The sequence below is a fragment of the Nothobranchius furzeri genome, chromosome 2 (genome assembly GCF_043380555.1).
Source record: "Nothobranchius furzeri strain GRZ-AD chromosome 2, NfurGRZ-RIMD1, whole genome shotgun sequence".
Classification (NCBI taxonomy): domain Eukaryota; kingdom Metazoa; phylum Chordata; class Actinopteri; order Cyprinodontiformes; family Nothobranchiidae; genus Nothobranchius; species Nothobranchius furzeri.
Genome location: NC_091742.1, coordinates 53,264,641 through 53,290,309, shown reverse-complemented (window position 1 = coordinate 53,290,309; position 25,669 = coordinate 53,264,641). Strand labels below are relative to the sequence as shown.

Genomic DNA, 25,669 nt, shown 5'->3' with positions numbered 1-25,669 from the left:
GAGTTGCATCCCAAGAACACCATACCTACTGTGAAGCATGGGGGTGGGAACATCATGCTTTGGGGCTGTTTTTCTGCTAAGTGGACAGGACGACTGATCCGTGTTAAGGACAGAATGAATGGGGCCATGTATCATGAGGTTCTGAGCCAAAACCTCCTTCCATCAGTGAGAGCTTTGAAGATGAAACGTGGCTGGGTCTTCCAACACGACAATTATCCCAAACACACCGCCCGGGCAACAAAGGAGTGGCTCCGTAAGAAGCATTTGAAAGTCCTGGAGTGGCCTAGCCAGTCTCCAGACCTCAACCCCATAGAAAATCTGTGGAGGGAGTTGAAAGTCCGTGTTGCTCGGCGACAGCCCCAAAACATCACTGCTCTCGAGAAGATCTGCATGGAGGAATGGGCCAAAATACCAGCTACTGTGTGTGCAAACCTGGTAAAGACCTATAGTAATCGTTTGACCTCTGTTATTGCCAACAAAGGTAATGTTACAAAGTATTGAGTTGAATTTTTGTTATTGACCAAATACTTATTTTCCACCCTGATTTACAAATAAATTCTTTAAAAATCCTGCCATGTGAATTCATGGATTTCTTTTCACATTCTGTCTCCTCTGTCTCACCCTCTGAAGTGTACCTATGATGTAAATTACTGACCTCTGTCATCATTTTAAGTGGGAGAACTTGCACAATCGGTGGCTGACTAAATACTTTTTTGCCCCACTGTATTTATATAATATATATCAGATTTAGTTTCTATCAACCGATCATACTCCTAACTTTTTAGATATGTGTTTATGCGTATTTATGCGTACGTTAATGTAATTGTTTTAACCTATATTAAAAAATGTTCTAAACTGTTGTCATTCTAACATAATGCTGTGTAATGGCATCTTTTCTATTGATTCTGATGTCAGTCTTTAGTTAGTGGATGAAAATAAAAGAAAAATATTCTTTAGTATATAAACAAATATTAATATAGCTTTCCAATTGGTTGGCCAAGCTGACCAAATAAGGAACTGACCAGCTGATTATTGCACTGATCAACTAATCATTGGTTAACTAACTGATGAGCTAATTTATCAACCAGTCATTGGATTTTCTGTTGACTAGTTAATAAACAGATCAATCAATCAGCAAATTAGTGGGTCGGTTCTAATCATAAATTATTGGTTGGTCAGTCAAACACCCAGTGGAACATTTAATCATTTATTTGACTAATTTATCAAGCGGGTCATTAGTTGGTCAATAAATTGGTTTGACCAATAGTAAACCATTCACTTACTTAATTACTTATTTAGTTGGCTAGTTAATGTTTTATTAGATTAAACAGTTAAGTACTCAACTAGCTGATTAATTTATTTGTCTATCAATTAATTGTTAATTGTTTGCTAACTGATCAGTCAGCCACTAACTGATAACTCAAAAAATTGCTCGGTTGACCAATTGATCAGCAGCACATTTGGTTGTTCCATTTTGTTAATATGCAGATTGCTTTTTTATTCAGTGAATTGATAATTCAAATAATTAATAAAATAACTATTGGTTTGTTAATTAATCAGTTAGCCTGTCAGCTGATCTGAATGAAGCCCAGGATGTATTTTTCTGCCTCAGAAGAGTAGACTAAAGAAAAAAGTAAACTGCAATGTGTATAACCTTGGGTTTTCAACAAGGTTGTGGAAGGTGCTTTATAAATAAAATTAAATAAAAAGAAATATTTATTTTTTTTATTGTTTGCATGATGAGTCTTTGAAGATTAATTAGTGTGTGAATGTGTGTGAATGGGTGAATGACTGATTGTGTTGTAAAGTGCCTTGGGGGGTTCCAGGACTCTAGAAGGCGCTGTATCAAATACAGACCATCTATCATTTAAAGGTCAAGTGGTTTATAATCAAGTTGGTGTCGATGTCAGACACATCTAGCATGTCCCATGTTAACCCCCACCCCCCCACCCCCCACCCCACCCCCCGCCACCACCACACACACACACACACACACACACACACACACACACACACACACACACACATTATCTTAGATTTGGGTCATTGCTATAAAAAACTTGTCTTGCAGTTCAGAGGTGGAGCAGGGGACATTCCGCTGTTTGATACCCGTTTCATTTAAAATATTTAGAGTTTGTGCTTTTTAGTTGGCTTTTCCTTTCTGAAATCATGTGATATCTCCTGGAACGCTGTCTTGTTGCCCCCGCCCACAAACACACACACACACACACACACACACACACACACACACACACACACACACACACACACACACACACACCTCACCCTGATTACGCACACAGACCATCAGACTATGTTGGTGGGGGCTCCTCACTACCGTGCCGACGGTGTAAAGTTTCCCTGCATTTAGTGAGAGTCACACATGACTCGGCTTGGGGGCCCTGGCTCTGGACCAGGGGGTCAAGTTCTCCCTCTGTTTTGCAAAAGGGACTCGCAAAGGTGGCGAACACCAATGGGGGGTGTCTAGGTTGAGCTGAGGAGCAGATCTTTCCAATGAGCTTTCTTGGCAATTTTTTTCAATCATGGGGGCCATGACACACACCCTCAGTCACACCTCCCCAAATGTTCCTGTGACCACACTGTGCTGCCAACTCAGGTGCCATGGCGCAAATATAGACCGCACCTGTTGCCTGCTAGAGAGGGATCAGGCTTTGTTGTGTTTAACACATAGGGCTCAGGAGGGAGGGGGTGGTGAGGAATGAGGGGTGTGGGGTGAGCTAAGGTTTGTGACCTCTTTGGCATGCAATCTAAAACAGGAATGGATTTCAGGCTGCTAGGAAAAGAGACAATGGTGTCCCGTGTGGCAAGGACGAGCCCCTCTGAGTTGTAGATGAATGTTTTTGACTCATGGTAATGAACTTAAAGCGATAGCTCAGACATTTTGCCGTTAGTTAGCATTTTACCTGCAGTAGACAGCAGCTAAACAACCTGCTTAAAAAGTCAGGGAGAAGCTTTCAGCCGGGAGATTAGCCAATGGCTAATGTCATCCATTCAAAAATATGCAAAGAACATCAAATTTAGCTCAAAGTAGACTATTTGTCTGGTGAGTTTGTCCTATGTTTGCCGTTCAAAACAAATAAGCATTGATCACATTAGAGGAAGCTGATTAAAAGTCAGGCACACTTGAGGACAGCGACTTATTAGAGCCAAAGTGAACCTAGTAGCTGGCTGTAGGATTCCGGCTGTGGCCAGTTCAGCAGTCAGGCCCACCAGGAAATGTCCCGGTGCTCCTGATGGCCAGTCTGCCACTGACTCCTCCCTTTATCACTACTGGTGGTTTTCTACTAGCCAACTTGACTCGTCACAGTTCAGGTGGTTTTCTTTTGCAACTTAGAAAAGACTCCAGAGCCCTTTTCAGATTGGCATTCTGGAATATGTGTGGACAATTCAGTCCGGTTTTTAACCAGAACTGTGTTTTCAGACACACCACTTTTGTACCTGAACTTGTCCTTCGGCTGCCTTCACACGGCAGGGAAAAGTTCCAGATGTCTGAGGGGGAGGGGGTGGGAAGGCTGTACCGATATTGCGTAAACATGGTGCGGCGGGCGTACATGCGTCATTTACCCAAACAAAGCCATTCAGTCAAACATGGCAGACGAAGAGCTAGAATTTCTCTCACTGATTGGACTTATGTTAAGCATAATTCTGCGCACACGAAGACACATAAGAGACCTGGATGATGAACCTCAATGGTTAAAGGAATCACGGAAGCGGTGTGAGGCGCTCCGTCGCGCGTCTAGACGGTACCGTAGGAGGCGAGCTGCCAAGGTTCGCCGCATGCTACAGGAGCGAGCTATCTAGGTGCGCACAGCGTCCCCCGGTCCCCTCCTCCTCCCTGTCCGGAACTCAACTTCCCCAGTCTGAAGCAGCCACCTTGTCCGTGACAAGTCCGGACCTGTTACTAGGGGCGTCGTCCAGTTAAATTACGGAAAACGTTATCCGGATGTTTGTATTCAGACACAAAGGTCTTATGGACAGAGTCTGGAACATTTCCGTTTTTCATGGCCTGTCTGAAGGGAGCTCAAGGCAGGGGTGCCCAATCCTGGTCCTGGAGGGCCGGCATCCACCATGTTTTGGGGGTTCCTCTGCCTCATCGCGCTTGATTCAGTGGTCGAATCACCTGTGCAGCAGCTCATCAGGCTCTGTTAATCACCTGCTGATTGAATTCTGGTGCGTTGAAACAGTTCAAACTAAAACATGCTGCATGGGTGGACATGTCCTGGTGGGATGTTCCCCTGAGTTCTAGAAGTAGCATCAGGTAATCTGTACATGACACAAAACTACAACGCAGCAGGTGGACACGATGGTGGTGTTGAGCATTCTGCTTAGTTTGTGGCTTTTTGTCAAATGAAGAGACTCGAAAAGGCAGCGAGGAAGAAAACTCTGGAGCAACCAGCGACTCCACCCCACACCCAATCAGTGACCAGCTATCTCTGAGGTTTTCAGCCCGGCTCTGTGTGCTTGGTGCTGAAAAAGGGGCTGCAACTTGTGACCTGTTGAAACTGCTTGAAATAATGCCAAACCGAGTTGCTCTAAATAGGTACTGGTGGAAAACTCCCCTAAGTACGGCCACAGGAAGCTCATTTTGTCATCATGTATAAATCTATCCATTCTGATCCTCTTGTCTCTGTCTTGCAGGAGAGGGTTGGAATATAGAAAAATGTGTAACTTAACAACAATCCTGCATGAGAGGTGTCCTCGTTACTGCAGACAAAACCCTGATCGGATCTGACGGCTCATCTCTCACTTCAAATACTGAAAATAATAAAATAACTGAACTTTTCTACGAGGCAAAGACTCGCTCCCTCCATGATCCATGGCCTCGGACGTGGAGTCAGGTCGGCTGCTTCACTCTTACCTGCAAACTACTCCAGATGAAGGCTATGGCATGAAGACTGGTGAACAAACCAGATATGCATCTAGCCAGAACTACAATTTAGAAACCCTGTCTATGCCACGAGGACAAGAGTCATCCCTGGAGTCTGACCATCACAGATGAGCTCGACTTTGTGCCAAGAAGGTGGATGCAGCTCCTGCTTTATGTTGAAAATGGTTCAAATGGAGTAGTTTATGACGGTTGAAGTATTCTGCACGTAAGATACGATAAGTACACACATAGTTAAACTCTAAACAATCTCTAGTTTAGTTGATGCCTTAGTGGTTGACTATTTTGTGTTTTATAATAACAAGATATTATAATAAATGTGCAAAAACGCAGAACTAGAACTTCAATAGCTGTGCGGGAGCCCCTTCCTCCTCCTCCTCCCCTCACTGGAGCGCGTGCACTTGTGCGCGCAAGTGTCACTCTATCCGAGCGGACAACACAAACTTTAAAGTAGGAAAGGACACTCTGTTGTACGGCCGGGTTCTCTCTCCGGACGTCACTTTTTGGATTTAAGTCCATCTGCGCGTCTTTTTGCGCTCCAAAGTTTTGACCCGGACTTCATCGGTTTTCCCCTTTTGGCTCCAGACGCATCTGTTACCATCTGCCACCGGGTGCCTGGAGCTGTCAAAGTCATGCCGGCCGGGTTTCAGCAGCTCGGAGGGGAGGTAATTTTAAGAATGAGGGTTTGTTTATGCGCTACGCGTTTTGGAAACATTTTATGCACGAGTTTGTCGCAATAAAATCGTGAAGAAAATGCTTAATTTGTCTTGTAAATTTAAATAATATGAGAAAATGCTTAATAGCTGAAGAAATAATTATGAAGTTGCATAAAGGAGGAACATAAGTCTCATTGTCATTGGAAGAATTCAAATGGCCCGCACCTTGAGAGGTGAGAACATCGCAGATCTGTAGTTAGAGGTTTTTGCAAAAGACAGAACGAAGGCCTGACCTTGAGTGAGAAAATAATCTGAGTTTACAGATCAGAGATAAGTTCTGGACTTTTACTATCATCTACAAGAGTCAAGCGTTCATATGTGATGTCATGGCAACAACTCATCCATCTGCCCCAACAAACTAAAGTTGGACGAGTTTATGGCAAAGTCTGCTGTGATTCTGAAGTTCTTTTACATTATGGAGGCAGGTTGTGTTTTATGGTTGCCATTGAGCAAGGTAGTAGCACTGTGGCCCAACAAGTAGCCTTAGGCAGGCACTGATTAGTTCCCGATACCAAAGGAATCACAGTCGGTGTGTGTGTGTGTGTGTGTGTGTGTGTGTGTGTGTGTGTGTGTGTGTGTGTGTGTGTGTGTGTGTGTGTGTGTGTGTGTGTGTGTTCAGTGAAATGTATCTCAGAGCAAATGGAGCATATAACTGGTTTTTACCGGTGCATTTCACACGCACTAGCCTTCTGGTTTGTGTTTTCAAACCTAAATAGCCTATTGCGCTCTACCGGAGACGGCAAGGTTGAGGCATGCCACTTCTTCTGGGCTGTTGTGCCACGATGGCATCAAAGTTTCCAGTTTGACCAGAAACGTGTCTGGCAAACACATAAAGGTCACCATGAGGTCAAGATTGTGCGTGTCATTTATGAAGTTAAGATTTAAACTCTTCACCCAGCTGGTGGACGTCATTTCCCCAAGGTCATCTCATCTACTGTCACCGTGGAAACAGGGGCCTGTGGTCTGATGGGTAATAGTAGAGGGCAGCTAAAGTTCAGGCGAGTAGCCAGCATGCTCATGGACAGCTCCAGGGACTGTCTCTCATCAGAATCCCAGTTACTGCAGGTGTGCAACACATACAAGTGTGTGAGGGAGCACAGACATGTAATTGTTTAAATCCTTCCTAACGTGCAAAAGTTTTAAACCACCTTTAATATTTTCACATTAAACTTGCAAGCTGCCACACTTTAACAAAAAGTGTTTTAGTCTATCTGAAGACTTTTGGGCTTTTCTCTGGACTTGTGCTGCTATTAAAACTATTTTTCTGTGCAATGCTTGCGGCTGAGCGTTATGTCCTCTGTGTGTGTGTGTGTGTGTGTGTGTGTGTGTGTGTGTGTGTGTGTGTGTGTGTGTGTGTGTGTGTGTGAACCCGCTTGGTCCACGTAGGGTCGTGGGGGGGCTGGTGCCTATCTCCAGCGGTCAACGGGTAATCAGGCAGGGCACACCCTGGACAGAGAGCCAGTCCATTGCAGGGCAACACAGAGACACACAGGACAAACAACCATGCACACACACACACACACACACACACACACACACACACACACACACACACACACACACACACACACACACACACACACACACACACACACACACACACACCTAAGGACAATTTAGATAGACCAATCAACCTAACAGTCATGTTTTTGGACTGTGGGAGGAAGCCGGAGTACCCGGAGAGAACCCACGCATGCACAGGGAGAACATGCAAACTCCATGCAGAAAGATCCCAGGCCGGGAATCAAACCCAGGACCTTCTTGCTGCAAGGCAACAGCTCTAACCACTGCGTCACTGCGCAGCCCTGGTTAAAACAGAACTAAGCAAAAATACTCTACAGCTGATTAACTGTGTTTAAAACTCACTTCATTGGAAAAAGAAAAACAAATCCTTGCTAAGACCTGAAACTGGACTGGAGAGATGCATACCCAGCTGATTCTCAAGTTATCAGCAATTAGATCTTCAGAAATATTTTTCCCCTTTGGTGCTAAAACATTATTTTGTGTCCCACAATGTTTTATCTGGGTATTTTTGTCATATATTCTACTTAAGAGCAGTGGCGTGTCCAGATCTTTTAAAATGGGGTGGCCCAGGTGAGGCACAACTTTGTGCATGGGTGGCACCAATGGTTATGCTTTTTTGTTTTACCCCCAAGCCTTTTGTGAACAATGAAAAGCCTATTTAAAGGTAAATTAGTGTGGTGGCACCTGGGGTGGCCAGTTAGATTGCAAGGGTGGCATGTGCTACCCCAGGCCACTCCCTGGACACGCCCCTGCTTAAGAGAAAGCATACGGTATGTGTCTTAAGCCCTTTTCAGATAGACATCCTAGAACATTTGCGGACAATTCAATCCGGTTTTTAACCGAAACTGTGTTTTCAGACACACCACTTTTGTACCGGAACTTGTCCTTTCGGCTGCGTTCACACAGCAGGGAAAAGTTCCAGATGTCTGACGGTGGCGGGGGGTGGTGGTGGGGGGAGAGAGAATCGGACTCATGTTAAGAAGAAGAAGAAGAAAATATCATTTCTATAGCGCCTCTCAAGATAAAAAAATCACGAGGCGCTTAAGCATAATTCTGCGCACACGAAGACGCATAAGAGACCTGGATGATGAAGCTCAATGGTTAAAGGAATCACTGAAGCGGTGTGAAGCGCGCTGTCGTGCGTCTAGACGGTACCGTAGAAGGCGAGCTGCCGTGGTTCGCCGCATGCTACAGGAGCGGGCTATCTAGGTGCGCACAGCGTCCCCCGGTCCCCTCCTCCTCCCCCTCCCCCTTGTCCGGAACTCTACATCACCAGTCTGAAGCAGCCACCCTGTCCGTAACAAGTCCGGACCTGTTACTAGGGGCTTTGTCTGGATAAATTCCGGAACACGTTATCCGGATCTTTGTATTCAGACATAAAGGTCTCACGGACAGAGTCCGGAACATTTCCGTTTTTCATGGCCTGTCTGAAGGGGGCTTTAGTAACAGGCAGGGGAGGATCTAGAACATTTTACATGGGGGGAGCGGTAAAAGAGGCAAAAAAAGGGGGGGGGGGGGGGGGGGCAATGCTGGAGCTCGTCTTTAAATTATGTAAAAGTCTAATTACTGTAAACTGAGTCAAAGAAAAGTCCATAAAACACTTTTCTGTGTCATTACCCCCCCCCCCCCCCCAACTTTTAAAAAGTTTAAATTAAATAAACACAATTATATTAAAATATATTATATTATTATATTATATATTATCCACTTATAGAACTTTACATGTTAAACGTTTGGCTCCATGGAATCAAAATTTAACGACTCAAGACTTGCATTGAGTACTGTTTTGTAGTTTGATAGATTTATTAGAAAATTTCCAGTGTTAATGCTACTTTATTCCAACATCACGGTTTAATTTACTTCTGATCTTTATGTCTTCTTCTTTGTTTTTTGCTCTCCAGACAGTGACTGGAACCCTTGCTCTTTCTGTCTTCGCTGCCGTTCTGGGATCTTTGACATTTGGGTACAACATCGGAGTCATCAATGCACCTCAGAAGGTAAAGGGACCCTACAAAAAATGGCTGTAGTCAGTAAAAGTTTCTACAAACATGGAAACATTCCATTAGAAGGAGTCAGCATGTAAAGTTGAGCATAATGCAATAAATTGTTGCCACCAGATTAAGGGCCCACATCACAGCTGGTACTGGTGTGACCATGTTGACTGTAAATCTCTGTTTATCAAGCAGCATTTTTAAAAGGCTCATTGTTTTCCATTGTTCCTTGCAGCTGTATTTAGAAAACAAACATGAGGAAAAAGAAGTGTCCGCCTGAGTTATTGGACACAAAGTCACAAGGATATTGAAGAACATCTACATATACATGAAGATATTCAAATAGATTTGAGTAATTTTTTAATGGTTTTGACTAACATTTTTCAAGGTTTTCAAATACTTGTGATTGTTCTTGACTATGTTTAAATCAATTCCTTAAAGGGAGTGCAGAATTGTTAGGCAAGTTGTATTTTTGAGGAATAATTTTATTATTGAACAACAACCCTGTTCTCAATGAACCCAAACAACTCAGTATCAAAGCTGAATGTTTTTGGAAGTAGTTTTTAGTTTGTTTTTAGTTTTAGCTATTTTAGGGGGATATCTGTGTGTGCAGGTGACTATTACTGTGCATAATTATTAGGCAACTTAACAAAAAACAAATATATACCCATTTCAATTATTTATTTTACCAGTGAAACCAATATAACATCTCCACATTCCCAAATATAAATTTCTGACATTCAAAAACAATACAAAAACAAATCAGCGACCAATATAGCCACCTTTCTTTGCAAGGACACTCAAAAGCCTGCCATCCATGGATTCTGTCAGTGTTTAGATCTGTTCACCATCAACATTGCGTGCAGCAGCAACCACAGCCTCCCAGACACTGTTCAGAGAGGTGTACCGTTTTCCCTCCTTGTAAATCTCACATTTGATGATGGACCACAGGTTCTCAATGGGGTTCAGATCAGGTGAACAAGGAGGTCATGTCATTAGTTTTTCTTCTTTTATACCCTTTCTTGCCAGCCACGCTGTGGAGTACTTGGACGCGTGTGATGGAGCATTGTTCTGCATGAAAACCATGTTTTTCTTGAAGGATGCAGACTTCTTCCTGTACCACTGCTTGAAGAAGGTGTCTTCCCTAAACTGGCAGTAGGACTGGGAGTTGAGCTTGACTCCATCCTCAACCCGAAAAGGCCCCACAAGCTCATCTTTGATGATACCAGCCCAAACCAGTACTCCACCTCCACCTTGCTGGCGTCTGAGTCGGACTGGAGCTCTCTGCCCTTTACCAGTCCAGCCACGGCCCATCCATCTGGCCCATCAAGACTCACTCTCATTTCATCAGTCCATAAAACCTTAGAAAAATCAGTCTTGAGATATTTCTTGGCCCAGTCTTGACGTTTCAGCTTGTGTGTCTTGTTCAGTGGTGGTCGTCTTTCAGCCTTTCTTACCTTGGCCATGTCTCTGAGTATTGCACACCTTGTGCTTTTGGGCACTCCAGTGATGTTGCAGCTCTGAAATATGGCCAAACTGGTGGCAAGTGGCACCTTGGCAGCTGCACGCTTGACTTTTCTCACTTCATGGGCAGTTATTTTGCGTCTTGGTTTGTCCTGATATAGGGTGTTGATGTCATTAGACCACACCCCTTCTCATTACAGAGATGCACATCATCTAATATGCTTAATTGGTAGTAGGCTTTCCAGCCTATACAGCTTGGAGTAAGACAACATGCATGAAGAGGATGATGTGGACAAAATACTAATTTGCCTAATAATTCTGCACTCCCTGTATTTGTGACTTGTTCAGGCATAAACATTCCCCTAACTCAAGGTATGAGCCACCATTGTGTTGAGACGAATCAGAAAACATAGCAAACATGTTTCTTGTTAGCTAACCCTAGCCCTGACCCAATAACTTCATTACAAGAAGCCTGCCACAAAAATACATTTTGTTCCCATTGCTTTAGCTGAATTCACTTGTAATGCTAAGAATGACCAAAAATAATATTTATTCATGCTTTCATTCATTGAACTAGGCTCACTACAGAAACCTTAGCTAGGAACCAAATTTGAGGCGGCCATTTTAGCATTTGAAAATAAGTTTCTAAATGGAATCTTGACACTACTGGCCCACCACAACGAGACACAATTTGTTCGCATTTACTTGAATTTTTACAAAATACCAAAGATTACACATTTTGACCCATACGACTTTATTTGAACAACCTATTAGCTATTAGCTCAAACTTGACCTATTTATTTAGGCCCGGTACTTTTAAACTTTTCCCGATGAAGCGGTGTAGTTTAAAATGTCTGTGCAGTTCTGTACAGTCAGTACAGTATAAATAGATGGAGGCATGTGATTTTTAAAGGTCTGAGTTGCTTTGAACATAAATTTCGCTGCTGCTCATGTTGCAGCCATATGTTGTGTTACAGTGGCATGCGTGGATACTGAGTGTAAAAATGTGTCATAAATCACTAGAATGAATTGTCAGGGCCTTGGTGTTGCATGCATAGAGTTCTGCAAAGTATCAGTACTTACACGCACTGTAACTGCTTGATCTCTATGTTGTGAAAAGTTAAGAGCCTTTCTGGGAGTGAATGGGAACGGGTCCTGGTTATATGCAGCTGCTGATCTTTGATTACAAGAAACAAGAATGGCAGCTGATGTGTTATCAGATAGTTTGGTTTGGCTGTTCCATTAAACTGGAGGTAAAAAAGTAGTCGGACTTCCTAGGTCAGGCGTCCCTTGAAAGGATGTACATCACCCGTTGCCTTCAAAGCCAGAGTTTTAGTCTAACCTAACCCTTTGCTGACAAACCGTGACATTTGAGCTGTTTCTGGCCGATTTAGATCAAACTGATTTTTTGAGTCTACTAAGGTGATTTAGCTAGGATGGCCATCTTGAATTGGGTTTAATTTCTGAACGCTTTTACTAAACTTTGTTTTTTTAAGACAACTCAAGGATTTAAGGGGGAAGTTTTAAATCAGGCTCTTGAGTTTGGAGTATGTGTTGGTTAGGACTCAGCTCAGCTGCTAACACACCACAGCTGAAGTCAGTATGAGAAAAACTGGCAGAGTTACGGTTATTTTTGTGTCTTCTAACTTCAGTAGACTGTGACCATCTTGAGTTACTGCATCTCAAACTACCACCAGTGGCTGAGTGAAACAAATCTGAGGATTCTGAGTTACGTTCTCTGCAGTTTGTCAACTTCATTTAACACATGTATCCTAAAGCAATAGTCCAATTTGAAGCCATTTGATCTGCCGTAAACATAAAAATCCACCATGAATAGAGATTTAAAATGTCCACTGTAGTAGTTTAGACACTAATTTAGGCTTATCTGCAGATCATTGAGGAGGACTACAACGCAACATGGGTGCACCGGTATGGAGAACCCATCCCCACAGGGACCCTCACCTCCCTCTGGTCACTTTCTGTCGCCATCTTCTCTATCGGGGGCATGTTCTCCTCCTTCTGTGTGGGTTTCATCTCAGAGTGGCTGGGAAGGTAAGAAAACAAGATCTGCTGCACGGATGGAAACATGTTTACCTCCGTCTCACCGGGTCTCATTTGTTTTTAGTTTTGACATGAAATTCTGAGAACCTGTTTCTACCTGTCTGCAGATGTGTAGCTGGTGTTCAAGCAAACCTAGACAGTGTTTTTCCATGGAACAAAAATACAAAATATACATTTTGCTCATTTTTCAAATTGACAGGTTGTAAAGTTTGAATCTAAATAGAACAACATATCAAAAGGGCAAGGAAACCATCATTGAATGGTAGGAATTGTGGGATCTGATGAACGAGTGAAGAAATCACGTAATAATAAACAAACATTGGGACCCAACGCCTCCCTGCTTGACACTCAGCATTACGGGGTTGGATTGGGGGGTTAAACCACCAAATGGTTCCCAAGTGCGGCTGTGTCTGCAGCCCACCGCTCCCCCAGGGGATGGGTCAAATGCGGAGAACAAATGTCGCACACACATCAGTGTGTGTGACAACTAATGGGACTTTAACTTTTAACTTTAACTTTAACATTGACTTTTGCTAAATAACAACAAAGAAAAGCCAAATGCAAGGTCCAAAACTCTATCATGACACTTTCCATAACAGATTTCACTATTTCAGTCTTAAGACAAATGAATGCCTCATGACAGAATCTTCATGGAGTCTGATGTTCCTGCCAGAACCAGAGTCAATAGGTCCACATAGGTCAAGAATGGAGGTCAAGTCCCTCTCAGGACAAATGTTCCCCTTAAACTGAGCCGATGCCACTTCTGTGACCTCTGAAGTCAAAGCAGATGCCCCTCTAGTCTCTTGTGACACTTGTTCTCCAACATGGGATCTGTATCATTTGAGAATTACAAAAAAATTAATTGTGACAAAGTTGGCTGATTGCTGATGGATGATCAGATTAATTGCAACGTCCTTCTTTACCTTCTACAAAATCCATTAAACATACCGATACCCTGGTAAAGGTCCAGGTATTTGTCAACTGAGGACTCTTTCCTTTTGAGGCATCTGGTAGAAGGACAAAGTAAATGTAAGTGCTCCTATCAATCCCCTGTCCTACCAACAGTGGACTCATGATGGTTTAAAGTGTCTTTCCGGAGTTTTTTCCTTTCAGAGATAATGGAAGATTTTTCAGAAATCTGTAAAAGTGATTATCTTGCATGTACTGTGATGTGATGTAAGCAATACGTCTTTTTTTGTTTTTGTTTTGCTAAAAGCGTGCAATAGGAAACTGAGCACCGACCAGAACTAACCAATAGCGTCAGACTACCGCTTACACGCTTCAAATTTAAGGAATACCTCGGATGCAGAGCTGATGAACTTTTCAGACAAGTCTCTAAAATATAAATATATGAGAACACAAAAGGACATGAGAATAATACTCGTAAAACAACGTGTTTTAGCTCTGCTTGTCGGCTGCAGTAGCACATTTATAAACTAGAAACGTGAAGTCGCCATCTTAAAAAAAATCTGAAGGAGAAATTGTTTGTGTGATATAGCCTACTTGTCAGCCACTAGATGGTGCCATTAAGGGCAAAAGTTTTTTCCAGCAGACACCGTGAGGGCCATGTGCTCTTCAAAAATAAAGTTCAAGTATTATTGTATCTGATGTGGCAGTGTGAGCATCCTGTCACAGTGTCCTAATTGATCATGTGCCCTGGCCACATGGCCAATGGGATGTCCCTTTGGCTGACTGGTAAGCACGCATGCGGGGGCAGATTTAGCAATTTGGGGGCCCAAGGCGAACACAGACATGGGGCCCCTTAGACTAAATTTTCGACAATCTTCCCTTTAACTGGATTTGCGAAACTCTCCCCTCTTCTGACATGAGTTATTTTCCCATTTTATTAGTCCTCTTTTTTCCTGTATTTCCCTCCCTTTGAGCACTTTCAATATTTGCTCTGCTTTCTTCTTCCTGTCAGTGCTCCTGTGCTTTAGCCTTAGTTTTTTTTTCTATTTTCCATTTTGGTCTATGTTTTCCTCCCTTTAAACATTTTCCATTGTTTTTCCTTTCTGCTTTTTACATCAAAAAACGACGTCACTTTCAGAAGTGAAGATAAAAGCTTTTATGAAGCAAGCTGCTTCTTTCTCTTATTGGAGCCACTAGGATAACTCCATTTCATGCTTAATGTTTTGACTACCACTTTGCGTTTGTTACGAATGCTCCCGCCTCTCTTCTTATTCTTATTTGTGGTCTTATGGCACTTGGCAAACAACAATTTGGTGCATTACCGCCACCAACTGGATTGGAGTGGAATGACTACCAATCACTTCCTGTTTGTGCATCGCCGTCTTAATAACCCTCTTATGACCATCATTATAACAGGGCCGCCTGGTATTTTTTTATTCTTATGGCTGTAAAATTGTAATAAAAAGTGCAAAGTGTGTGTAACTCTCTCCTTTTTTCAGAACAACCTCAGCTTTCAGTGTGTGGTTTGTATTTCCAAACCACTTCAACATTTCACGAAAAGAAACGTGAAGCCGCTTCTCCTCCAGCTTCACTGGCTGCCAGTCAACTTTAGGGTTCATTTCTTAATCCTGGTTCTGGTCTATAGGGCCTTACATGGACAAGCACCATCTTACATTGGTGATCTTCTCAGTCCCTACACCCCCAGCAGGTCCCTGAGGTCCAGTGATCAAAGCCTACTGGTTGTGCAGCACCAGGCTAAAGACCAAAGGTGACAGATCATCTGCTGCTGTGGCCCCCAGACTCTGGACCTCTCTCCCCCTGAGTCTGAGATCAGTGGACTCAGTGGTCTCCTTTAAAAAGCAGCTGAAGACTCACTTGTTCAAGCTGGCTTTTGGATGACCTTCTTCACCACTCTCTCTTTATTCTGCTCTTCCCACCTATTCCACCTTCCTCAGGATCCACTGATTTCCCTCTTTCCTATTCTCTCTCTCTCTCTTAACATTTTTTCTTTTAAATCCCAATTGCCTATTTTTGCTCATTTTAAATACATTTTCTAAATGCTTTTTTATATTTTTACATTTTTTGTTTTTGTGAAGCGCCTCGTGATTTTTTATCTTGACAGGCGCTATAGAAATGATATTTTCTTCTTGTTCTTCTTCTATTTAGAATTTATTTCTATTACAGCCTTTAAAAAATCAGCTCAAAAGTGAAAAAAGCAAAAAACGGATTTGGATTTTTTACATTTATTACCGAACAGGAACTTATAAATTACTGGGCAAACAATTTAAACTTTGAACTGAAATGCATCTATTCTTAAAAAAGTTTGGACCATGGTATCATTTTTAGCAGTTTTTAAGACCATTTATTTTTGTAAACTTTCAGACGTTTTTATTTGATGTGGTAGACCTTGAAGAAGCTTCTCTCCAGCTGCAGGCAGAGTCCTGCACACCTCACACTGCCATGGGGTTCTTCTCTGGCACACGTGCACTGCTATACCAAAAACATTTGTTTAAGCAAAAATAATTATTTATGGTGAAAAGATAAGTAATGCTGGAATGAAGCTGAATCTTACAATTAGCAAATAGTCGAGGGTTGTTCAAATAAAACAATAAAAAATAAAGACTGTACAAACGTTCATATCCTGGTTCACTGGAGATCTGTCCTTCTTCGTGGTCACTGTCTTCAGATATAAGCCTTCTGGGACACCTAATAGATCGTGTTGATTTTCTTTGAGGCATTTCCATAATTTCATGCTGGCTTTTTATGCTGATTAGCTTCCCCGTTCCGTTATCCGCTTTCACCGCGGCGCTGCGCTCCGTTTCAATCAGGCTGTACAGCAGGATTTCCCCTCGTAGCGATATGTTCCCTAACTCTGATTGCTTCATGCTATAGTTCTTGGGAAGCTGCTTTTATGTACTTTTAGGAACCGTTGGAATTATTTGGATCTGACCAGCCGTTCAAAAGTTATAAAACGGAGCATTTTGGATGAAAAACTCAGCACGTCTCTGAATATGTGTTGTGATTGGTTGCGCTCAAGACAGGGAGTCCCGGTGGCTACCGTAATGTATTGTATATGCACGAAAGGCCCCATTTTTAATCTTTTCAGCACTTTTGGAATTTTAATGATATCTTGAACGGTTCAGGAATTATGGTAATGAGAAGTGCACATGTCCAATCCCGTCTGCGGCCACAGGTTGGTAATAAGAATATTGTGGCATTAACAGAGGGGTGCCGGCGGTCAGGGCTAGGGGCCCCCCCAACAAAAGGGGGCCCCAGGCGGCCGCCTACCTATGCCTAATGGTAAAACTGCCTGTGCACGCATGATTCTCACCCGGGAGTCTGGGGATTGAATCCCGCCCGGGCCCTCGTTTCTCCACCTTAACACACTTAATTCATTCATATTTAACATGGCTTTCTTTTTCTATCTAAACCGTTTTGATTGTAGTTTTAGTTCTGTTTGGAGAACATAAACAATTATTGATATTTGGGACATGAATTTTGCTGCTAAACTTCAAAGTACCCCAATCGGGGGGTGTTGGGGCCCAAATGGTTGGGGGTCTGGGTGCATAGGCCTGGCGGGTCGGATGTGGCCCGCAGGCTGCCAGTTGAGGTTTACTGGTTTAAGCTAAGAACAGCCATGAATAAAGAATGGTGCCAAACCATCTTCCCAGAGGAACACCTCCAAACCACCAAACATTTGGTGATGAAAAATATCCTTTTCTTGGTGGAGAACTTGGTCATAAGGCTACAATGAGTGGTTCAGGAAACTAAACCTCAATTTGGGTGTGTGAGCAGGTAACAGTCTATACCAGGGGTCTTCAGCCCTGGTTTTTTAGGGCCCCATACGGCATGTTTTAGTTGTTTCTCTGCTCTAACACATCTGATTCAATGGTTGAATCATCTGTTCAGCAGGTCACTGAGCTCTGCAGAGGTCTGTTAATCAGTTAATCTTATTCGAATCAGGAATTTCGATGTAGACAAATCATTAAATTGAAGAGGTCAATTTGGTCAGTCAGACTGAAAATATCCCACAATGCTTTGTGAAAACTAACGTAAAAGCAATGGTCACCAAAACATTTAGGACACTTGTTTACAAAATGCAAAGTTGCCATGGGAAGCAGGCCTGCATGTGCGCTCTGATGACAATTCAAATGTCATTCAAATGCATTTTCATATTTGCTCATCAGACAGATGTGTTTTATCCGCTGCACATAAAATGCCCCTCTGTGTCTGAGTCACAGTTAGAAATTATAACCGTAACATTAAAAATCAGAACATGTGTAATTCCACAGATACAGACCAGTCATGGTATTTTAAAGTCATTTATTTAGGGAAAAGTTAAAATACTTCATTATAATGCCTGAAATAGGTACGAACCTACAGTGTTATGTTGTTCAACAGGTTTTAATAAATGACTCAATAATCTTCCCAAATGATGTTGAGTCCACTGTTATCCTCAACATGGAATTCAAAACTACTCTCTATGGATTTGTGTAAGAGAGATATCGGACAGTGATACACTTACCGCAGGTGTTGGCATGCTTGGCATACCTCAAACAAAAGATGAGCACCCCAGAATACTGACTAAATAAATCAGAGCAGACGATGCGATCAGTGGTTTCCTAAATGAGACTCTGTTAAAGAATAACAACAATGTTGTTGCAAAAACTCATTATTTATCTTCTGTGCAACTTGTCAGCAATGGGCAGAGTGAGTGGACACCAAACTTATCTTCATGTATGAGCACAATGGGAAAGGAAAGCATTTTTAGGATGTCTTGTTTCAGATGCTCTGGAATTGTTTCATTGGTCTCTATGATGCTGCCCCTAGTGGCTAAAACACTGTCAAGGCACTCTTCAGACCCTAAATAACCCAAGTGGTGCTGCAGAACCACAAAGGCGGAGCTGCACCAGAAGGTGGAGCTGCACCAGAGTCAGCCCCGCCCATTCCATCAGTCAGTCCAATTCCTTCCAGTTGTCAGACTTAATAGCATGGTAGTTTGTCCTCACTGAATCGTTTTAACGCATCAAAAAGGATTACCACTGAGCCACATTCCCGCTCTTCCATGTGTCTCCCAGGAGGAAAGCCATGCTGGCAAACAACTTGTTTGCCTTTGTTGGTGGAAGTCTCATGGGAATGTCCAAGCTTTGCCAGTCGTTTGAGATGATGATCCTGGGGCGTTTCATCATCGGTGCTTACTGTGGTGAGCTGTCCAGTCTTTAGTCTCTGATCATTTTGTAACCATCTCACATTTTAACTCCACCGTCATGCCAGGTTTGTGTGTTTCATCGGTATTCTTCCTCTACCACAGGACTCGCCTCTGGCTTGACACCAATGTATGTCGGTGAGATTGCACCTACCAGTCTTCGAGGTGCACTTGGGACCCTGCACCAGCTGGCTATAGTCACGGGGATTCTCATAGCACAGGTATGATAAGCAAAGGTGTGAACTTATGTCACATGACGTGGATTGAAATGGTTGTGGCTTTAGACCCGAATGAAGAAATCACCACCAAGACTTAGGGATCGACTTTGACACCGATGACTCGCGATTTCTGTTGTTTTTCGAGCGTGTTGACCCAAAAATCCTAAAACTTGCAAAGTAGGCACAAAACGTTTCATTTACTGTGAAACGTGGCATCAGCACTCATTTGTTCGTGATCAGGTGCCGTTGGGTTTGCTGCTCGTTCCGTCTAATGAATACATCTTTTAATAAGCACTATTCCTGAAGATGATCTGTTCTGACACGTTTGGGGCTTGACTCAGGACTTCCTGCTACTTCTTACTTGCTATTTAACAATCCAAAATAATAATAATAATAATAATGGATAACATTTATATAGCACTTTTACCCCTAGAAACCCAAAGCCCACTGTAAAGAATCAATTACTAATTCACCCTCACGTTCACACTCTGCTACCTTTCTTGGACGTGTGTGCCCTGGTGCAGCAGTAGCTCAGGAGGTGGAGTGGGTTGCAGGATCAATCCCGGCAGAGAAGGCTGCTGTTGTGCCGCTTGACAAGACACCCTTACCTGCTGGTGGTGGTCGGAGGGACCAGTGGCGCCCGCACCCTGCAGCCTCACCCCTGTCAGAATGCCCCAAGGCAGCTGTGGCTACAATGTGGATACCAGTGGATAAATGACAGACTAGTGTAAAGCCCTTTGGAGTCGATTGACTCTGAAAGGAGCTAAAGAAGTGTGTCATTTATCATTATCTTTCTACTTGAATCAAGAGTGGAGAGGACAGTCTTGAGACTTTCCATTTTTAGTTTCCTCCTTTAATCTTTTCACAAGCACACAGCGGGAGCTCCCCCTACTGTTCTGTTGCCTAAACCTTTTAGATCATATCTATAAATGTTCTGTAGATTAATGTGTTTGTGTATGTATTTGACACAGAATATTAATTATTTACTTATATATATAAGGCTGGGCAATAAAGGGACATTTCTGACCCTTGTTGAGATCACTTTTCCCGGGTCAACAAATCTGATAATAAAAAAAATGAAAAGTTGTGTGTAGGTTGGCAGCATCGTCCGTTCATTGTTATCGAGGTGAAATCCTCAATATATCGTGATGTTGATTTTAGGCCATATCGCCCAGCTCTACTCGTATATAATTACTTCATAATTAAAGTTAAAGGCCCATTAGTTGTCACACTCTGCTGAAATTATTTTCACCACCTTTGACCCATCTCCTGGGGAAGAGGAGAGCTGCAGACACACGCGCGCTCAGGAACTGTTTGGTGGTTAACCCCCCCAATCGAACCCTTTAATGCTGAGTGTCAAAGGGGGAGGCATTGGGTCCCATTTTGAAGAGTCTTTGGTATGACCCAACCGTGGATTTGAACCCACAGTCTCCCAGCCTCAGCGGTGGACGCTCATCCCACCGAGCAGGTCAAATCACTAATATACGTGACCTCTCCCTGCAGGTCCTGGGTCTGGAGTCGTTGCTTGGCAGTGACGACTTGTGGCCCGTTCTATTGGGTTTGACAGTCGTACCGACTGTACTTCAGATGGGTCTGCTGCCGTTCTGCCCCGAGAGTCCTCGGTTCCTCTACATCGTCCGAAGCCAAGAGCACCTTGCCAAGAGAGGTGAGAGTTGTTGAAAAACTCCACACGTCTTAGATGTTGGCTTTTGATCATACCAAACCTCTCTCTGAGGAGAAATTCAAAAACGTGTCAAGAAGATTTACAGTCAACCAAAAACTAGCAATAAAATTGTCACTTACCGGCTATAGTATAGAAGTTCTGCACCAGCATGCACTAATCCTGTTAAAACGGTAGAGCTCAATGATGAAACACTTGCCTTTATAGTTTAAACTTTTACTTTATCCCAAATAACCTGAACCACATATGTGGACATTGACTTCATGCACCATATTTTACTCTCTTCAACGTAAACCTTTTTTTTTTTAGAGACACTTGATATTGACTTTAAGTTTACATTTTTTTTTCTTTTTTCAGAAGTTTGTCAACATTTTTATTTAATTTAAAGATTAATTTTTACTGTTATTTTTCCACCTTTATGAGTCGACTAATCTATAACGGCTGGAAGTGTTTTTTTTTTCTTCTTTTAAATCACAGCAAATGCACATTTGGGTCTCGGGAGGTTAAATCACATAAAAATGTAAAAAGCACTTAATTATGACGCTCTTTGGTTTGCATTTGTAACATTGTTGGTTTTGCTTTTATTGTCAAAAGAGAAATGCGGTGGGCTAAATCTCTCCTCGTACTGGAAACAGGCTTGAGGCGATTAACGGGCCGGCAGGAGGTGGGAGACATGCTGGCGGAGATGAAGGAGGAGAAGAGGAGGATGGACATGGAGAGGAAGGTTTCCATCCCTGAGCTCTTCCGCTCCACTCTTTACCGCCAGCCCATCATCATCTCCATCCTTCTGCAGCTCTCCCAGCAGCTCTCCGGAGTCAACGCAGTGAGTTAAATAGTTGTTCGTCGGTAACGACAAAGAGACGGCCGTACACAGTTTTTTGTGACTTGACCTGCTTGACCTCCTCCTGCAGATTTTCTACTACTCCACCAGTATCTTCATGAAGGCGGGAGTCCAGAGTCCGGTCTATGCCACTATAGGAGCAGGAGCAGTAAACTGTGCCTTCACTGTGGTGTCGGTGAGCGATCTCAACGTGCTTTTGACTATAATCCATGGCCCCATCCTCACGAGCTTTAAAAGCTTGCATCCATATCAAAGTCTACAGGGCTACAGCTTTTGTGCTGCGGTGGATCAATAAGTGTGTCTCTTTCAGTGTTTAACTCCGTTATCTATCAAACAGCAGATAAGACAGGTGGAGGCTGCTAACCCACTTTCACGAGCCGCTGCCATGTTTAATTTGCCGTGCCAAGAAATTTCAGTATCATATAGAAACCGAATTAGTGACAATGTTTCTAAATGTACTAAAATCACTGTTAGCACCATCATACTGTTTTATGTGAACAGCTTTTCCTCGTGGAGAGGATGGGCCGGCGCACCCTTCACATGCTGGGACTGGGAGGAATGTGTGTTTGTGCCGTCATTATGACTATAGCACTAGCTTTGCTAGTAAGTGACAGCTTTGAGTTTGTCGTGCTAAATATTTTATCTACCAGGATCATCAACCCGAACAAACTCCTGCTTTCTTCCATTTGACAGGACAGCGTTCCTTGGATGAGCTACATCAGCATGCTGGCCATCTTTGGCTTTGTGGCCTTCTTCGAGGTGGGCCCAGGCCCCATCCCTTGGTTCTTTGTAGCTGAGCTGTTTTCTCAAGGTCCGAGGCCGGCTGCCATGGCTGTGGCAGGCTGTTCCAACTGGACCGCCAACTTCATCATTGGCATGGGCTTTCAATATGTGGCAGTAAGTAGCTTCCTTTCCCAGTGAGTTGTTTGTTTTAAGTGTGTATTTTAGCAATCAAATGTCTCATTAAAATACAATATGCTGTGGTCTCTAGTATGAATTAATACTTTTAGAGTCATTCTGCCGCTCCTGTTTCACAACTCATTTATTTTACAAGATATGCAAGCATCTCGCCTCTGATTGGCTAACAGCAACGTTAGCAACGCTGCCTTTGTTTGCTCTTATTTCTTGGTCAAAAATGCAGCAATGATGTTTTATAGCCACAAATAACACAAGTCAGAAAGTGTTTAGCCATGTTGCAGAGTTGCTAATGCTATTGGTTAGCTAGCCGAGATGCGCTCTGCTCTAGTGATGGGAATTCATCAAGAGCCGGATCTTTCGGCTCCCAAGTGGCTCCTCTGATTTTCTGTTGCGTAGGGTATAATTATAACCAAAATAATGCTAAACTATATGTAAAATGATTTACTAATGTAAAAAAATGCAATATATCAAATATTTATCATTTATATGGATTTATGGACTAGAGCCCTGCACGGGCCAAAAATCTGAGCCCGTGTCCGGCCCGGCCCGAGGGGGTGGAGCCCCAGCCCGACCCGGTCCGAAAAGGTTTTCAGGATTCCCTGGCCCGACCCGAGCCCGACTTTTTTTTAACCTTTCATAATGTTTTAGCGTGACAGAATGCTCAGCCTTCTAATTATCTGTGGGAAGCGTTCTGCAGTAAAAAAAAGAAAAAGAAAAGAAAGAAAAACAGCATCAAAGCAGCTTTTTTTTGTAACAGAGTGTATTTTTCGAGCAGCAGATGAAATTTACGAACACTATATTAATTGGATGCGTTTGTAAATTTACTCTGCTCTGAAAAAGCGCTCGTGTGCAATTAGGAAAAAAAGCAGCGTTCTAATTTTCTAACTGCAGAGCGCATTTTCAGAGCGGCTGATTAAATAAACGCCCCCAGTTAATCTAGCGTTTGTAAATTTTATCTGCCGCTCTGAAAATGCTCTCTCCAGTTAGAAATAAACCAGCAATGAATGCTGTATTTTTTAACTGCAGAGCGAATTTATTCACAGAAAAACAGAATGCTGCCGTTTTCATGAGAATAAACGAATGGTTTCTGACATCAAAGTGGACATAAAATGGCATGTTAGAATAGGGGCGCATGTTTCAATCAGCAGTTTGAGGATTCGTTTATATTATAAACCACACAGACCTTAACTGAGCTAACGGGTGCCGGTGCGTGAGAAGCAGGCAGGTGCTGCTGCGTTCAAGTGTTTCAGTTTTTTTTTATGAATTTGATTAAAAATAAAGGCGCCCGGCCGGGCCGTGTCCAAGGTAATTACACAGTCGTTGGCCCGAAGCCTGACACTCGGGCCGTCGGGCTCCAGTGCAGGGCTCTAGTCTGGACACGCAGTTACACATGTTGACCTGTGGCTTTCACCAGGGCGGGGGGTTGGGGGGGGGGGGGGTTGATGGCTCCCACTCAGTGCGTTTACATGCAGCCAGTAACCCTTTTAAAACCCGAATATTCACAATAACCCGGTTCCGCAGGTCCTTGTAAACACCGCCAAAACCCCAGATATGCTCATAACCGGGTTTTTAAAAACCCGGTTACTACACCTGGGGTAACCCTTTTCTAACCCGAATGTTTGGTTGTGTAAACGCATATCGGGATATCCCCATCAAAGCGTGTGTTCTGCACATGCTCTGTTCGCAAGGAATCTTGGTCTTTTGAGTAGCGAGACGTCTTGTATGCGCCAGAACACCGGAAGTAAACAACAAGTTGGGGGCAAAATGGCGAGTCGCGGCACAGCACCACACTTTTGGAGTGACGAAACTAAAGCGCAAACAAACGCGGTCGCTATCTCTTCCGAACTGGGAAACATGTTGTTGTTTTCATGGATACCGGAACAAGAAGAACCGGAAATGACGCGTATTGCGTCTGAACGTAGTCCATACGTCCTGACGCTACCCCAACGTCCGCATTTAAATCGGGTTATGCAAGTTAGGGGTAAATCTTTCTATTTGTGCTTGTAAACGGGTTATTCTGATCAACTCAGAAACCCGAATACGGACCTTAACCCGATCATAACCCGGATATTGGCTGCATGTAAACGTAGTGAATGACGAGCCGGCTCCCGTCGTTCACTTCATAGAGCCGGCTCTTAGAGCAGGTTCGTTCGCGACTGACACATCTCTGCTCTGCTCTCTTTACACCTTTCTGCAGTCACGAGTCCAAGTGGGTTGAGGCCATGAATACTAATTTTCCCTTTTACATATATGAGACCCTTTTCTGACACAAGCCTTTCCCCATCTATTATCTTTCTGCGGCTAATGCAGGTGATGAGTGTTGAAGAAAACTTTCACGTTCAGCTTGCACGTACAAGTCAGAGTGACCAATTGCATTCAAAAGGATCAGGTATTCCATGGTTTGTGAACAAGACCTTTCAAATTTGTCTTCCATTCTTCCCCAGGATCTTTGTGGGCCATATGTCTTCCTGATTTTCGCAGTCCTCCTTCTCTTCTTCCTCATCTTCACCTTCCTCCGGGTGCCGGAGACCCGGGGAAAGACCTTTGACCAGATTGCAGCCAGCTTTAATCAGCGCTCAGCAGGAGGGATGATGGATCTTGACATGGACTTGGACTTGGAGAAGCCCAGCACGGAGCTTGACTACTTGGGGGAGGATGGCATCAACTGAAGTGCCAAATGAAAACTGAACTGAAAGCAAGCTGAGATGAACTTTGTACTCTAAACTGTGTTTCTGACGTATTCTGAGATCTGTCCCTGTATTCTTGTAGATTGTGGTGCCAAAGCAGTGTTAGGGAGTGTGTGACCGTTTGGATGTTTTAGGAATTGTCCTTGGCTGGTACCACAACAGTTTATTATTAGTGGTTTTAAATTTAGCCTCAACAGCTGTACACCGGTGGGTGAGAGAAGGACTGCAATGTCTGATTAAAAACTGTCCAGACTGCTGCGGCATCGACTAGCGGTGAAAGGAGACTTTATTCCATGGTGATTTTACTCAGCTGTAGTATTCAGACGAAGATGGAGAAACTTTGGATTTCCAGCACTTTATGAACAAGACAAACAACAACGATTACTGAGTTTGGGGGCACAGACACTGAAGGAAGTCTGTTTTCACATAAGATGGGAACATTCTCAATGATAGATTTAAGAAGCACATTTCATATTTATCACAAATCTCTCGATGCTTGCTGTAATTAAAAGCCTAGTAACTGAAGGAATGAACTTAGATGTTTATC

The 25,669-nt window shown here is 43.2% G+C and overlaps 1 protein-coding gene across 1 annotated transcript; it reads left to right on the top strand.

Moving 5' to 3' along the window:
• The first annotated feature begins 5,312 nt into the window (after positions 1-5,312).
• Positions 5,313-25,389, top strand: LOC107377390 (solute carrier family 2, facilitated glucose transporter member 4). Its single transcript, XM_054747795.2, has 11 exons — positions 5,313-5,571; positions 9,048-9,143; positions 12,493-12,653; positions 18,650-18,774; positions 18,883-18,998; positions 20,499-20,661; positions 21,312-21,499; positions 21,588-21,692; positions 22,019-22,120; positions 22,211-22,414; positions 24,880-25,389. Exons 1-11 carry the CDS (start codon positions 5,539-5,541, stop codon positions 25,102-25,104), a joined length of 1,518 nt encoding a protein of 505 aa, XP_054603770.2. The 5' UTR covers positions 5,313-5,538; the 3' UTR covers positions 25,105-25,389.
• Positions 25,390-25,669: the final 280 nt, after the last annotated feature.